Source organism: Scyliorhinus torazame, chromosome 10 (assembly GCF_047496885.1).
Source record: "Scyliorhinus torazame isolate Kashiwa2021f chromosome 10, sScyTor2.1, whole genome shotgun sequence".
In the NCBI taxonomy this organism is placed as follows: Eukaryota; Metazoa; Chordata; class Chondrichthyes; order Carcharhiniformes; family Scyliorhinidae; genus Scyliorhinus; species Scyliorhinus torazame.
In genome coordinates, this window is record NC_092716.1 from 8,936,945 (window position 1) to 8,952,820 (window position 15,876).

At 48.6% G+C, this 15,876-nt stretch overlaps 1 protein-coding gene across 2 annotated transcripts in view; it reads right to left on the reverse strand.

Moving 5' to 3' along the window:
• Window positions 1-1,994: 1,994 nt before the first annotated feature.
• The window catches only part of bean1 (brain expressed, associated with NEDD4, 1), a 214,722-nt gene continuing 200,840 nt past the window's right edge, over window positions 1,995-15,876 (reverse strand). For both annotated transcript variants that reach the window (XM_072517817.1, XM_072517816.1), the window contains one exon: window positions 1,995-9,453. In XM_072517817.1, coding sequence (XP_072373918.1) covers window positions 9,102-9,453 — 352 coding nt within the window. In that variant the 3' untranslated portion in view covers window positions 1,995-9,101. The remainder of the gene's footprint in view (window positions 9,454-15,876) is intronic.

Consider the following 15,876-nt stretch of genomic DNA (forward strand, 5'->3'; position numbering starts at 1 on the left):
GGGTACCTTTAAGACATGGATGTTTCAGCAATGTACCTTTAAGAAAACAGTGATGTCAGAGAGTGGGTGGAGCTGAGGTTGGGTCAGCCATTTTGCAGTTTAGTTTTGCAGTTTGAAAAGAGCTTGGGAGTGTCTGTGTTTGCAGTGAGCTGGATCTCTGCCATGAAAGAATCATTTGGGTGATTTAAACTCATATTAGTAAAGTCTTTAACCTGATGTGATTCTGTTTAAAGGTGTTAAGTCTCTTGGAAGTTTGAAGGAACATTTTGAGGAATTATTTACTGTTGCAATATTTTCTGAGTTATCTTTGAAGTAAGGGGTGTTAAGAGATCCAATGTTTATTTAAGATGTTAAGTTGAGTTCATGGAATAAACATTGTTTTTTGTTTAAAAACCCACGTATCCATAGTTGTAATCCCACACCTAGGGAACAAGCCGTGTGCTCGGAAAAGCAACAAATACATTAAAGGATGAGGTTGGTTGAACTCCATGATACATTTTGGGGTTCTGAAAACGCCTCACCCATAACACTCTCCATGTTTGCATGGGTCTCACCCCCACAACCCAAAGATGTGCACAGTAGGTGGATTGGCCATGCTAAATTGCCCCTTAATTGGAAAACATGAATTGGGTATTCTAAATTTTTAAAAAAAGTCTCCTGGCGCGCTCCCATTCTTACATTCAAATCTCCCAGTAGGTGAAGGTGTTCTAACTTGGCGATGACTCGGAGATTCTGCCAATATCAGTGTCAAGCTCATCAAAGAACTTTTCTTTTAGTCATTCGCTCTCGGTGAGCCTAGTCTCTTATAGGGAAGGTATGTCAATGTTCAGTCTGTGAAGTAGGGGAAGCCGTGGCGTAGCGATATTGTCACTGGATTAGTAATCCAGACACCCAGGGTCACGCTCTGGGGACCCAGGTTCAAATCCCGCTACGGCAGATGGTGAAATTTGAATTCAATAAAATCCTGGATTAACAGTTTACTGATGATCATGAAACCATTGTCGATTGTCGTAAAAAGAACCATCTGGCTACTAATGTCCCTTTAAGGAAGGAAATCTGCTGCCCTTACTTGGTCTGGCCTACATGTGACTCCAGACTCTTAAAGGAAATTAGGGATGGGCTCACATCCCTTGAAAGCATAAACAAAAACATTTTTTCCATGTCAATCATGGCTGTCTTGCCTGCATCGTCCACCCTGAGCACCTGGTCCTGATGTTCCAATTTGCCACTCGATGAGTTGGCATTTTCTTTTCAGTTTGCTTGCCCGGTGGAATGGATCTGGTCCAAGTTTTGCACAGAGACTCTGAGCTCCGAGCACCCATTGAAGTAGAAGAATTTTGGTGGGCCAACATTTCACTGGGTGGGGGGGGGGGGGGGGGGGGCTCTCCTACTTGAGGTAGGTTGTGGCTGACCAGTTACACATTATGGCTTCCTCCCCCAGGGGAGACTGTCCGTACCACGTGCCCCCTAGGCCAGTGGAGTTGAGTTTGTCACTTGTACCTGCAGCATCCCAGGCTGTGTTAATGTGTGAAACTGGAGTGCGTTCTCCAGGACTTGAGCCTGGGTAAAATGTAAGGAGACCCTGGGCTACCTTAATGTCAGGGTGTCCCGCTCTCGACCTCCCTGGCTGAGTTCAAAGGAATGAAAAGCATCACATTTGGCGCTGGCCTGGCTGCAGGAGTTGTCGGAAAGATGAGATGTTTCGACATCAGTCCGCCTTCAGGCTCCACTCTAATATTTTCAGTTGGGATTTGCTCCCTTAGCCTTCAGCTCTCCCGAGGTATCTACAAGGCAGTGCAGAGATTCACCCATATCTGGGAGTTTGGTTCCTGAGTGCCAGTGTTGCCCTTTGTGATAATGTTGCTCTATTTATGATATGATGTTATGTCCCAACAGCGTTGCCAATACTGTGGGTGTTTCTATTTCTCTTATTGAATCAGAAGGCTTTCCCGTATATCGGTCAAATGACCACACAACCAGTTAGTCAGTTCAAAAGATGGTTTATTTACGCACAAGGGTTACTTCGACATGCAAGCACAATATACTACAAGTTAAACTACACCTATCAGCTACAATAACCTATACTTAACTTCAGGATGACCGGCACAGTGCAACTGGATAAGGCCTTTATCTTGATCTCACGTGACTGGTTTGAAGAAGTGGCTCTGTCTCTGCTGGGCTCTGCCAGGTAGCGATCGTTGGCTGTCTGGTCGTTATGCTACGATTGGGTTGGCACAGGCCGGATCCAAAAGAGACAGAACACATGGCCGTGTCCTCTTTTATCCCTCTGGGATTTCGCGCTCTTTGGGGCGATCCTTGATCTTGGACCCAATAGTTCAACAGGGCTCTGATCACTGCCTTCGATTTTGGCCAATAAACGGGCGGGCGCCTTGGTAGCTGGGCAGGTCCTTAGCAGTCATTGACCTTGATAGTTGGGCTCTCTGACTAAAGGGAGTGGTGCCGATAAGTCTGTGGCTGTACCGGTTTCTTGATTGGAGTCCTATTGTACTGGGGAAATGGGCCATTGGAATGCAAATGAGCAGGGGGTTTGATCAGGTCTGGTTATCTGCGTTTCAAATATACACAAGCTCTGTATCTGTCTTGAGTCCTGGGTTGGCCATAATTCCCATGGTCCTTTGCAGGTGGCCATCTCAGATGGCTACACCAGGCTCCATCCTGGGTCAATGGGTCTGAGTACCTCGTGTCCAAGGCCAAATTTCACTGAAGCTTTAGCCCGAGGCCTCGAGGGGCCCAGTTTCCATGGGTCACCTCGAGGAGGCACCGCTGAGGACTCGCTGATGGAGAGGCTGTTCACTGACAGGGAGAGACGTACGCATTCGTCTCTGATTTTTGCACTGCCACTAATAATATTTAAAAAATAATCATCTTCATTATTGTCACAAGTAGGCTTACATTAACACGGCAATGACGTTACTGTGAAAGCGCCCAGTAGCCACGTTCCAGCGCCTGTTCGGGTACACGGTGGGAGAATTCAGAAATTCACCTCACAGCATGTCTTTCGGGTGGAAACTGAATAGAGCACCCGGAGGAAATCCACGCAGACACAGGGAGAACGTGCAGACTCCGCACAGACAGCGACCCAAGCCGGGAATCGGACCTGGGTCCCCAACACTGTGAAGCAACAGTGCTAACCACTGTGCTACCGTCCAGAAAACAAAAAGCAAACAAGCAGAGAAAATCAGAGAGCATGCCAACTCTCTTCACCCACAGACGGGAAGCACCTATGTGTGCAACAGGTCGATGAGGTTTTGTTTAAGGTCTCAGTAAAATGGTTAAACCATGGGGCTTAAATGTGCAACTCTGACGTCGAGAGGGCGTGTTACTGACTGACACTTGCTGTTCCATATCTCTTAGCAAAGAAAGGACTTGCATTTATACAGCACCTGTTATTGACATGAAGCGCCAACTCTCTCCACAGCTGCTGTCTGACCTGCTGAATTTGGAGCCTCAAATCCGTTTTTAATGCTGTTGTTCGAGGGATAAATATTGACCAGGAGACTGAGGACAGCTCTGTGTTCTTTCCCAAACAGTGCTGTGGGGTCTTTTGCACCACCTGGGCGGTTCACTGGTCTGAACGGTAACAATTTCTGAGAGTGTAGTGTTAAGATGTGATTGTAGATTGTGTGCAGGTCTCTGAATTCAAGTTTGGACCCATGACCTGCTGAGCTTGTGGTGAGAATTCTACCAGTGATCGGAGGGTGACAGCCCATTAGCAGTGAGTGTAAATAGAAATGTATGAGCTTAAAATAGCTCGGGCCTCCTGAGTCAGGCAGAGATGGAGCTTTTTAGCCACAGCCGCTTGATTTTATTTCCTAAGGATGATAGCCAGTGATTGATGACTGGCACAAAGCGTGTGTGGCATCGACCCCAAACATCAACAACCACAAACCTCATTGGGTAATACGTCTGTCACCTGACCTGGCACCGTGCAGGCCATTGACAACTTCAATCCAGCACTGAGTTAATTGATTGAAGGAATTAATTCTGCAGGGGTTTGACTGGAGGGTGGCGGCTGAGAGATTGTTTCCGCTGATCGGGAAATCTGAAACACTGGGGGGTGGGGGGGGGGGGGGGGTCAGAATCTCGGGATAAGGGTCCAATCATTTAGGACTGAAATGAGGAGAAATTCCTTCACTCAGAGGGGTGTGTATTATCTTTGGAATTCTCCACCCCAGCAGGTTGTGGAATTAAGGGATATGGGGAGTGGGCGGGAAAATGGAGTTGACCCAAGATCAGTCACGGTAGTATTGGATGGCGGAGCTGGTTCGATGGGCCGAGTGGACTACTGCTTTTTTTTTGTTGCTTTTGGCCTTGTGTTCTTGATTTGATGGTGCAGATGGGGCCACACTGTTTTGTCTGAAGCTGAGAGTCCAGGGAAATGGGGAATAATGTTCAAATGAGAGCCAGTCCGTTCTGGGATGATGTCAGGAAGTGGGGACTAGTAACCTGGAACACTCTCCTGCTGATTCAATTGAACACTTCAAAACTGAGCTTGGTGGATGCTTGTCAGCTGAGAACATTAAGGTTCGCAGGCCCAAGGTAGGTAAATGGGGTGAGGTTTGGATTAGCCACGATCATACTGAACGATGGAGTAGGCTTGAGGGGCTGAATGGCCACCACCTCTTTGTGCGTTCCTTCCTATAGTGGCATGGGAACAGGTGGAGGGAGTTCAGCCCTTCTAGCCTTCTTGACCATTCAGTTGAATCCTGGCTGATCCCTATCTTAACGCCCTTATCTGTTCTTATGATCTCAGCCTTGGCAACAGTGACGCACAGAAATTGGTCTCAATGCCCTTGGGCAGGGTTCTGCTCCTGGTTGCGATCCTGTTCCTGTTGGGTGGACACTGAACAAGTGCAAGGTAGGGAGCGGCCATTGACTCCTCCTCTTCTTGCCCCTTCCCCATGTGCACTGGCCAGTCAGCCTGCTGACCCTGACTGTCCCGGCAACAAGAGCAGAGATTGGAATAGTCCAGACGTGCCAGCCTTTTTGTTGTCATGGGATGTGGCCGTCACTGGCTACGTCAGCATTATTGCCCATCCCTAATTGCGGTGAGCTGCCTTCTTGAGCCGCTGCAGTCCATGCAGTGTAGGTACACCCACAGTGCTGTTAGGGAGGGAGTTCCAGGATTTTGACCCCAGCGACAGTGAAGGAACGGCCGGTATATTTCCCAGTCGGGATGTTGAGCGACTTGGAGGTGGTGGTTTTCCCATCCAAAAAGTTATTCCAGGGATTTATTGGATAAAAATAACGGAGCTTAGTTGTCCAGGAGGCACACAGAAGCAGAGAGACTGACAGCACAGCGGGAGAGCATTCGGCCCACCCGGCCTCTCCTGGCCCTGTGCGAGAGTGATCATCTTTTGTCCCACAGCCCCGTTTGTCCATTAACCTGCAATCTTTATTTCTTGGGGGACTCTGGGATAATTCTTGAGTGTTGACCATCAGCTGCTCTCCGAAGCAGATAGGGCAGCAGGCGGGTGTTCAATAAGAGGGGCTGCCATCGTCGCTTCAGGGGCAATCAGAATTGAGCAATAAATGTGAATCCTGACTGCAATGTCTACATTCCGGGAATGAATTTAAAAAAAAACACACACGCACGGGGCACAGCAGTCTATTTGGGAGAGCGATGATAGGCTAGTGTAAGCTGTGGAAGGTCTGATTTGCTGTATCCCGGTGCACTGTGCTGTCGGTCTGCAACAATTACATCCAGCACTAGAGGGCAACACCGAGTGACCAGTCTCATAGATCATAGAATAGATCATAGATCATGTAATTTACAGTGCAGAAGAAGGCCATTCGGCCCATTGACCCTGCACCGGCCCTTGGAAAGAACACCCTACTTAAGCCCACACCTCCACCCTATACCCTGTAACCCAGTAACCCCACCAAACCTTTTTGGACACTAAGGGTAATTTCGCATGGCCAATCCACCTCACCTTTAAAAATTTTTTTTACATTTTATTTATAAATTTAGAGTACCCAATTAATTTTTTCCAATTAAGGGGCAATTTATTGTGGCCAATTCACCTACCTTGCACATCTTTGGGTTGTGGGGGCGAGACCCACGCAAACACAGGGAGAATGTGCAAACTCCACACGGGACAGTGATCCAGGGCCGGGATCGAACCTGGGACCTCAGCGCCGTGAGGCAGCAGGGCTAACCACTGCGCCACTGTGCTACCCTCAATCCACCTAACCTGCACATCTTTGGACTGTGGGAGGAAACAGGAGCACCCGGAGGAAACCCACGCAGACACGGGGAGAATGTGCAGACTCCGCACAGAGAGTGACCCAGCGGGGAATCGAACCTGGGACCCTAGAGCTGTGAAGCAACAGTGCTAACCACTGTGCTACCGTGCCGCTCATCCCAGCCTTGCCTCTCTAAACTCTACAGCAGTGTCCCTACCCTCACCCTAAGCTGTGACTGGCCAACTGGATATCGAATGGATCTTATCCTGCATAGTTTGGTTCCACTTCATCGAGTCATCGAAGGGACTGAGTTACAAACTTAGCTAGGTTGAACCCTTTAGGCATAATCTGGTGGGTAACAGTCTCTCTGGGTCAGGGGTCTGGGGGTTTAAGTCCCAGTGCAGGGCTGAGGGAGTGCTGCACGGTCAGAGGTGCCAGCTTTTGGGTGAGATGTTAAACTGAGGCTCTCTCAGATGGAGGTAAAAAGAATGTCACACGCAGTGGGACCGCAGTATCCCCAACAATGTTGCTAAAACAGATAATTTCTTAATAAAAATAAGAATTTAATTTTTTTTATTGTCACAAGTAGGCCACATTCCGGCACCTGTTCAGGTACACAGAGGGAGGATTCAGAATTCTCAGCTGGTACGGGAATTGAACCCGCGCTGCTGGCCTTGTTTTGCATCACAAACCAGCTGTCTAGCCCACTGAGCTAAATGTCTCATTTATGTTTGTGGGATGTTGCTATGTGCGATTTAGCCGTCATGTTTTCGAAATGACAGCAGTGCCTAAACTCCAAAAGCACCTCATTGGCTGCAAAGCTCTTTGGGATGTCCTGTCATTCTGAAAGGTGCTATAGAAATGCAGGTGCAATATGTTTGTACAAGAGCTCTTTATTTTTTGGAAAAGCGTTGAATGATAATAGTGATGAAGTGGATCGATTTAGCTTCATTTCTGCTTGTTCAGGATGTCCCTGAGGTATTAAATAAAAGTAAATCAGTAATTCGCTCTCCAAACACATTAGTAAGCGAGTCAGTATTAGTGGAAGCTGAAGGCAGCACGGTGGCACAGTGGTTAGCACTGTTGCTTCACAGCTCCAGGGTCCCAGGTTCGATTCCTGGATGTTGCCTGGTCTGGAGGGTATTAGCTATACAGAGAGGCTGAATAGACAGACAGTTTTCATTAGAATGACGGAGGTTGAGGGGTGACCCGATAGAGGTCTACAAGATTATGAGGGGCATGGATAGAGTGGATGGGCAGGCACTCTTTCCCAGGGTGGAGGGGTCAGTCACCAGGGGGCGTAGGTTTAAGGTCCGTGAGGCAAAGTTTAGAGGAGATGTGCGAGGCAGGGTTTTTTTACACAAAGGGTGGTGAGTGCCTGGAACGCGTTGCCAGGGGAGGTTGTGGAAGCAGATACATTAACGGCGTTCAAAAGGCATCTTGACAAACACATGGATAGGATGGGTATAGAGGGATACGGCACAAGGAAGTGCTGAGGGTTTTGGCCAAGGATGGTATCATGACCGGGACAGGCTTGGAGGGCCGAAGGGCCTGTTCCTGTGCTGCATTGTTCTTTGTAATGACTCCTATTTCTGTTGGATGCCCAGAAAGTGATCTTGTGGCTTCTTGATTGCGAGGACATCCTGTGTAACCTTCAGACAGTTGGTTTACGCAATGAATCATGAGTGGGAATCCCTGGCTGATTTTATTCCCTCGTCTATACTGGACGAGGGCAGTGTGGGGCGAGGCCTACCACAGTGGAAGAGCCTATCAGGTTTACACAAGAGTAGAATGGAATCTGCGGGTTACTGTTTACTCTGGGATCGCACCAAACAAATGAGAGGTTCATGGCCCACGAGGAGGAGGACGATGAGAATCGAAAAAGTAATATTTAATCACAGAGTTGTTTTTCCAGGTTGACAAGCATTTGATAAAGGCCCAAACAAGCACTGTGTGCACAAAGTGTGTTTTATTCTGTTTTATGTACAGCACATATTACAATGCAAGGTACAAACGGTGTTTTTATAAGTCCGCATTCAGGCGGCACTGGGGGCTTCATGAGGTGGAGATAGGAGCAGCAGTCACAAAAACATCAATGAGAGAAGGGAGTATATATAACTGACCTTTTATTAAAATATTTGCATTTCTATAGCGCCTTTCGTGACCTCAGGGCATTCCCAAATCGCTTCGCAGTCACGAAATGCTTTTTGAAGTGTGGTCACCATCGTAATGTAGGAAACACAGCAGCCGATTGATGCACAGAAAGATCCCACAAACTGCAATCAGTTGAATGACCAGGTCCATCGCCTTTATCAGTCATATTGATTGATTGTTGGCGACGGGAACTGGGCTGGGTGGGAGAGTGGAGTTGGGGGAGGGGGAGGGAGTTCCCATCTTGTCCCCAGCTGATGCTCAGGCTTCTTTCGTGTCTGTCTGAGGGGGGCAGACAGGGCCTGGGTCCAGCAACTCAACCAAAAGACAGTGCCTCTGACAGTGCAGCATTCCCTCAGTACTGGGAGCGTCAGCCTGGATTTGTTGTTCAGGACTCTGGAGTGGGACTTGAACCCTTTCTGACTCACACAGGGGAGTGCTGCCAGCTGAGACGTAGCTGGCACTCATATAGACGTGTTAACTTGGTAATTTGCAGCTTTTAAGCAACACCTCATTTCATGTTGGCTGTGTTGTCTTGTTTGAAAGGTTGCAAGATACTCCCATTTGCCGTGCATAGCTCCCTTGGCTAAAAGCGACGCACTTTCCCAGTTCCCTGGTTGTCCGAGCTTGCTTCGCGCTCCATTGTGCTGGGAATTGTGTTGGGGGGTGGGGGAGAGGGAGGGGTGGGGTGTGTGTTGCGCCCCCCCCCCCTTTTTTCTTCCTGCATGTGCACGGACCGGCTTTCACACAATGGTGCGTGAGACGGGCCTGCATTCCTCGGGGGTGTCCTTCAGCCCCCCGAGAGGGGCCAGTGGGAGGGCCACGTCCTGTCTGCTGTAGACCGCCTGCTCGTAAGGAGGCGCCTGATCCATGGGCAGCGAGGTCGAAGAGATGGAGGAGACCACCTGTTGGTAATTGGGGGGTACCGTGGGACCACTTGCAGGGCCCCTGGTTCTCTGGGGGCTGGCTTCTTCCTCAGTGGTAGTCCGCTGCGTGGAGTGGTTCCTTTGCCATGGGTCAGTCAGGGAATATGGGGGAGGGTCTTCCTCTGGAAGATACAAATCTGGCTGTCTGTGCCCCACACAGTCTTCATAGCTAGCAAACAGAGAGAAGGAAAGCAAAGAATTCAGAACAAGGTTAATAGGTAGAAATACATCACCATTTCTAGATGGTAAATGATCCAACATACACGATGTTTGTCTTCCATTACCCTGCACAACCCCTCACCTGTTACCCTTCAGAAGCTCGAACCAATCCAAAACTTTGCTGCCCATATCCTAACTCACACCAAGTCTCATTCACCACTGTCCCCCTCTCTTCAGTGACTCGCACTGGCTCCAGTCGCATTTTTGGCCATGTTTGCAAATCCCTCCAATCCCTCGCCTTTCAAATTCCTTTTCATCACATCCCTGCGTAGCAGCTTGGGACATATAACGAAGCTAAAGGTGCTATATAAATGCATGTTGATGTTGTTTACAGACAATGAATGATGCTTGATGTGCACTGACTGTTGTTAATAATAAAAATCTTTATTGTCAGAAATAGGTTTACATTAACACAGCAATGAGTTACCGTGAAAATCCCCTAGTCGCCACATTTCGGCACCTGTTCGGGTACACGGAGAGAGAATTCAGAATGTCCAATTCACCCAACAGCACGTCTTTCGGGACTTGTGGGACACGGTAGAATTGTGATTAGCACAATTGCTTCACAGCTCCAGGGTCTCAGGTTCGATTGCTGACTTGGGTCACTGTCTGTGCGGAGTCTACACATTCTCCCCTTGTCTGCGTGGGTTTCCTCCGGGTGCTGCGGTTTCCTCCCACAGTCCAAAGATGTGCAGGTTAGGTGGATTGGCCATGCTAAATTGCCCTTAGTGTCCTAAATTGCCCTTAGTGTCCAGAATTGCCCTTAGTGTTGGGTGGGGTTACTGGGTTTTGGGGATAGGGTGGAGGTGTTGACCTTGGGTAGGGTGCTCTTTCCAAGAGCCGGTGCAGACTCGATGGGCCGAATGGCCGCCTTCTGCACTGTAAATTCTATGAAACCGGAGTAAACCCACGCAGACATGGGGAGAACGTGCAGACTCCACACAGACAGTGACCCAAGCCTACGGAAGCGAGTCAGTTGCGTCGCAAACTGTTTGGTGCCCGGCGCGGTTCTTGTTTTCGGCCATCCTGCTGTTCACCGTTCTTGTTTTGCTCGGGTGAAAGCGCAATGAAGCCGGAGACTCGTGCTCAGAGTAAAGCTCCCTCTACACTGTCCCCATCAAACACTCCCAGGACAGGTACAGCACGGGGTTAGATACAGAGTAAAGCTCCCTCTACACTGTCCCCATCAAACACTCCCAGGACAGGTACAGCACGGGGTTAGATACAGAGTAAAGCTCCCTCTACAGTGTCCCCATCAAACACTCCCAGGACAGGTACAGTACGGGGTTAGATACAGAGTAAAGCTCCCTCTACACTGTCCCCATCAAACACTCCCAGGACAGGTACAGCACGGGGTTAGATTCAGAGTAAAGCTCCCTCTACACTGTCCCCATCAAACACTCCCAGGACAGGTACAGCACGGGGTTAGATACAGAGTAAAGCTCACTCTACACTGTCCCCATCAAACACTCCCAGGACAGGTACAGCACGGGGTTAGATACAGAGTAAAGCTCCCTCCACACTGTCCCCATCAAACACTCCCAGGACAGGTACAGCACGGGGTTAGATACTGAGTAAAGCTCCCTCTACACTGTCCCCATCAAACACTCCCAGGACAGGTACAGCACAGGGTTATATACAGAGTAAAGCTCCCTCCACACTGTTCCCATCAAACACTCCCAGGACAGGTACAGCACGGGGTTAGATACAGAGTAAAGCTCCCTCTACACTGTCCCCATCAAACACTCCCAGGACAGGTACAGCATGGGGTTAGATACAGAGTAAAGCTCCCTCTACACTGTCCCCATCAAACACTCCCAGGACAGGTACAGCACAGGGTTAGATGCAGAGTAAAGCTCCCTCTACACTGTCCCCATCAAACACTCCCAGGACAGGTACAGCACGAGGTTAGATACAGAGTAAAGCACCCTCTACACTGTCCCGATCAAACACTCCCAGGACAGGTACAGCATGGGGTTAGATACAGAGTAAAGCTCCCTCTCCACTGTCCCTATCAAACACTCCCACAGCAGGTACAGCACGGGGTTAGATACAGAGTGAAGCTCCCACTACACTGTCCCCATCAAACACTCCCAGGACAGGTACAGCACGGGGTTAGATACAGAGTAAAGCTCCCTCTACACTGTCCCCATCAAACACTCCCAGGACAGGTACAGCACGGGGTTAGATACAGAGTAAAGCTCCCTCTACACTGTCCCCATCAAACACTCCCAGGACAGGTCCAGCACGGGGTTCGATACATAGTAAGGATCCCTTTACACTGTCCCCATCAAACATTCCCAGGACAGGTACAACACGGGGTTAGATACAGAGTAAAGCTCCCTCAACACTGTCCCCATCAAACACTCCCAGGACATGTACAGCACGGTTAGATACAGAGTAAAGCTCCCTCTACACTGACCCATCAAACATTCCCAGGACAGGTACAACACGGGGTTAGATACAGAGTAAAGCTCCCTCAACACTGTCCCCATAAAACACTCCCAGGACATGTACAGCACGGGGTTAGATACAGAGTAAAGCTCCCTCCGCACTGTCCCCATCAAACACTCCCAGGACAGGTACAGCATGGGGTTAGATACAGAGCAAAGCTCCCTCTACACTGTCCCCATCAAACACTCCCAGGACAGGTACAACACCGGGGTTAGATACAGACTAAAGCTCCCTCTACACTGTCTCCATCAAATACTCCCAGGACAGGTACAGCACGGGGTTAGATACAGAGTAAAGGTCCCTCTACACTGTTCCCATCAAACACACCCAGGACAGGTACAGCACAGGGTTAGATACAGAGTAATGCTCCCTCTATACTGTCCCCATCAAACAGTCCCAGGACAGGTACTGCACGGGGTTAGATACAGAGTAAAGCTCCCTCTACACGGTCCCCATCAAACACTCCAAGGACAGGTACAGCACGGGGTTAGATACAGAGTAAAGCTCCCTCCACACTGTCCCCATTAAACACTCCCAGGACAGGTACAGCACGGGGTTAGATACAGAGTAAAGCTCCCTCCGCACTGTCCCCATCAAACACTCCCAGGACAGGTACAGCACGGGTTTAGATACAGAGTAAAGCTCCCTCCGCACTGTCCCCATCAAACACTCCCAGGGCAGGTACAGCACGGGGTTAGATACAGAGTAAAACTCCCTCTGCACTGTCCCCATCAAAGACTCCCAGGACTGGTACAGCACGGGGTTAGATACAGAGTAAAGCTCCCTCTACACGGTCCCCATCAAACACTCCCAGGACAGGTACAGCACGGGGTTAGATACAGAGTAAAGCTCCCTCCACACTGTCCCCATCAAACACTCCCAGGACAGGTACAGCACGGGGTTAGATACAGAGTAAAGCTCCCTCTGCACTGTCCCCATCAAACACTCCCAGGACAGGTACAGCACGGGGTTAGATACAGAGTAAAGCTCCCTCTATGCTGTCCCCATCAAACACTCCCAGGACAGGTACAGCATGGGGTTACATACAGAGTAAAGCTCCCTCCACACTGTCCCCATCAAACACTCTGAGTCATGTTCTTGTGTTTTGATATTTACTGTAAACAGAGGTGGCCTGGAACACTGTCATTTCCTGACAGAGAACAGTTAGTGCTCGGTTTGGAACCAGTCATTAATGCAGTGAATGATGAGACACATGAATTTAATGTTGATTAATTAGTTGTGAATATGAAATGGAAATCCAATTAAAATCTCGGCCGGAGTTCAAGGGCAATGCTCCTCCTACAGCTGACAGCCCGTTTAAACCTGTTGGCTTGTTTCAGTGATTGTGAGTCCAAGGGGCATTGAGTGGTTAAGCTTTTCATTCGTTATTTAATTTTGTTCTCCGAAGCTTCTTGGATCTGATTTGACCACACTGCGAGATATAAGATGATATAATGAGGCCACCCGGCCCATCGTGCTTGTGTCGACTTTGAAAGCTCTCCAATTGTAGACTCGCAGAATGGTTACAGTACATGAGGAGTCTATTCAAAGCTTTGACAAAGAGTCAGCGGACTCGAAACGTTAGCTCTGTTCTCCCCGTACAGATGCTGCCAGACCTGCTGAGATTTTCTAGCATTTTCTCTGTCTTTACTCAGGAATGTGGAATCCACGATGAAGAGAGTTGGCGAGAATTTACATTTAAGGAGAAGATGGGTCGACATAAGAGGGGGAAAGGAATGCAAAGATATAACAGAGATTTTGATGGTTTTAAAAATTAATTTACAGGATTTGGGTGTCGCTGGGCTGGGGCAGAATTTATTGCGCATCCCTAACTACCCTTGTGACGGTGGTGCTGAGCCGCCTGTTTTGCTATGTTTCCTTTGTAACATAAGCGGCTTCCTTGTGTTGCATTTGTCAAGGAAGGTCGAGACGTGTAAATAACTTCAATTCATTTATTTACACGATGTACACTTTTATAACTTGAGTTCGACACTACTGCTAATCCTATTGTAGCTACCTAAGCTGACTAACCAGCTGCTGTCTTCCACGTGGTGGGTGTGATAATGAATCAACCCTGTGCCTCTCCTCACTGACTGTCTCCACTGGCCAAAAGGGCTGATCATGTGTGTGGTGTCCTTTATGTATGGGTTGGTGTAATGCCCCCCTGTGGTCGTGTCACCTCCTTGTGTATCGTGAATGTCCATTGGTCGCCTCCTATCTAACTTATCTATTGGTTGAGTGTGTGTGTGTGTTGTTTCTGGTGCTCCCTCTAGTGTCTGTCTAGCTTACATGTATTTACAGTGATGCACATCACCACATCCTCCTTTTTTTTTATATGTTCAAATTTTCTGTACACTTTAAGAAAAACTGAACAAAGAACAGGTAGATAAGGTAAGGTATATACAAGTCATGGGAACGGTGATTAAACAATAAGTCCAAATCATTCATGTGAGTCCATAAACCATCAATCATCATGGTCAAATGTCTCTCTTGGTTATGAACGCCATCAACAGGAACCAAGAAGTGGTCGAATCACTGCGCTGTCCGCTTTGGAGTCTTTTTTCTTTTTGTGTTTGTGGTGGTGCTGTCGGATGGCATCTTGTTGCTGATAGGCCGTTGACATTGAAGAGGTACCATCAACAGTATCATTCAAGGTCATGGATGTGCCAGATGTTGAAGTCGGATGAGACTGTGCAGACTGGTTCTGGCCACAGGCTGTGCTGGAAGGGTGATTCTGCTGAGAAGCGTTGAAGCATGTCGATTTGGAGACAGAATTGCTGCTCGCATAAATACCTGGTGATGGTGTGAAACTAGAACCTTGCATCTGATAGGAATATGCTGTCTGGCCAGGCTGGGGTGCAGCAAATCCTGGGCTGTAACTAAGGCATCCAGTCTGTAGTGCAGATTGCGCTGGCGGTAGTCCTCCTTCGGTCTTGATTCCATTAGTGGGCAATCCGTAGTGCTGGCCTGTTTGAGAATATGCTGCATAGACTGCTGGCTGCTGCATGCCTGAATACTGGGTTTGTCCAGCATGAGCTGTCATTGGCCGCACTGTCGGTGTGGAACAAATGTGTGGATATAGCTGTGGTGAAAATTGGTGTATTCCTCTTGGACTGTAGCTGCTGCTTGTTATTGCTGACCCAGTGTGGTTGTCACGTGATCCATCTCCTGTCGTTGTGGCATCTGCTGTCACCCTGAGCGTGCCATCACTGAGGTTGCGACACTGCCTGTCTGGAGTAAAGTCTGGCTTACGTGAATCAGAGTCGGCGTTTGGTTGCTCCCCATCTGGAGTCTGGTCTGTTTTTTGTTGATGCTCCCCGTCCGGAGTCTTAGCAGGTTCACTGGAGTCAGCTGAGATTTCTTGAAACTGCATGTCTGGAGTCGGAACATGCAGGAATGCATTGACTAGTGGAGAAGTTCGAGCAATTGAGGGTGGAAGTAGTGTGATGTCACCGGAGTCACCAGCGGTCTCACCGTGATCGTCGAGTGTCTCTGTACACACTAGCTGAGGTCTGTCACTTTGCACCTTTTGCATGGGAAGAGGGATGCTGTCGTCACTCGTCTCCCACACCGTGGGTAGAGCCTCAGTAGCTGCTTGCTGTTCACTAGGGTTGGGTAAATTGTCAGAGTTTTCATCTGGTGGTGCAAACAATGTGGGTGGACTGTCATTGTCTTGCCGTTGTCCTTCATTTGGGCTTTTCTTCTTTGGAATTTTAAATCTTCCTCCAGACATTACAGAACCTTGTTCATTTCCCTCAATTTCTCCCATATGTAGGGCAGCAAATGTTAGATCCAATGTTTCTTTTGTCATTGTACCAGTTTCCAAAGAACAGTCCATTTCAATTTTCTTCTCAGTTACTTCATATGCATCCTTTTCTAATGTACATGCCTTCATAGCCTCTGGCTCTGATTTTGCTGG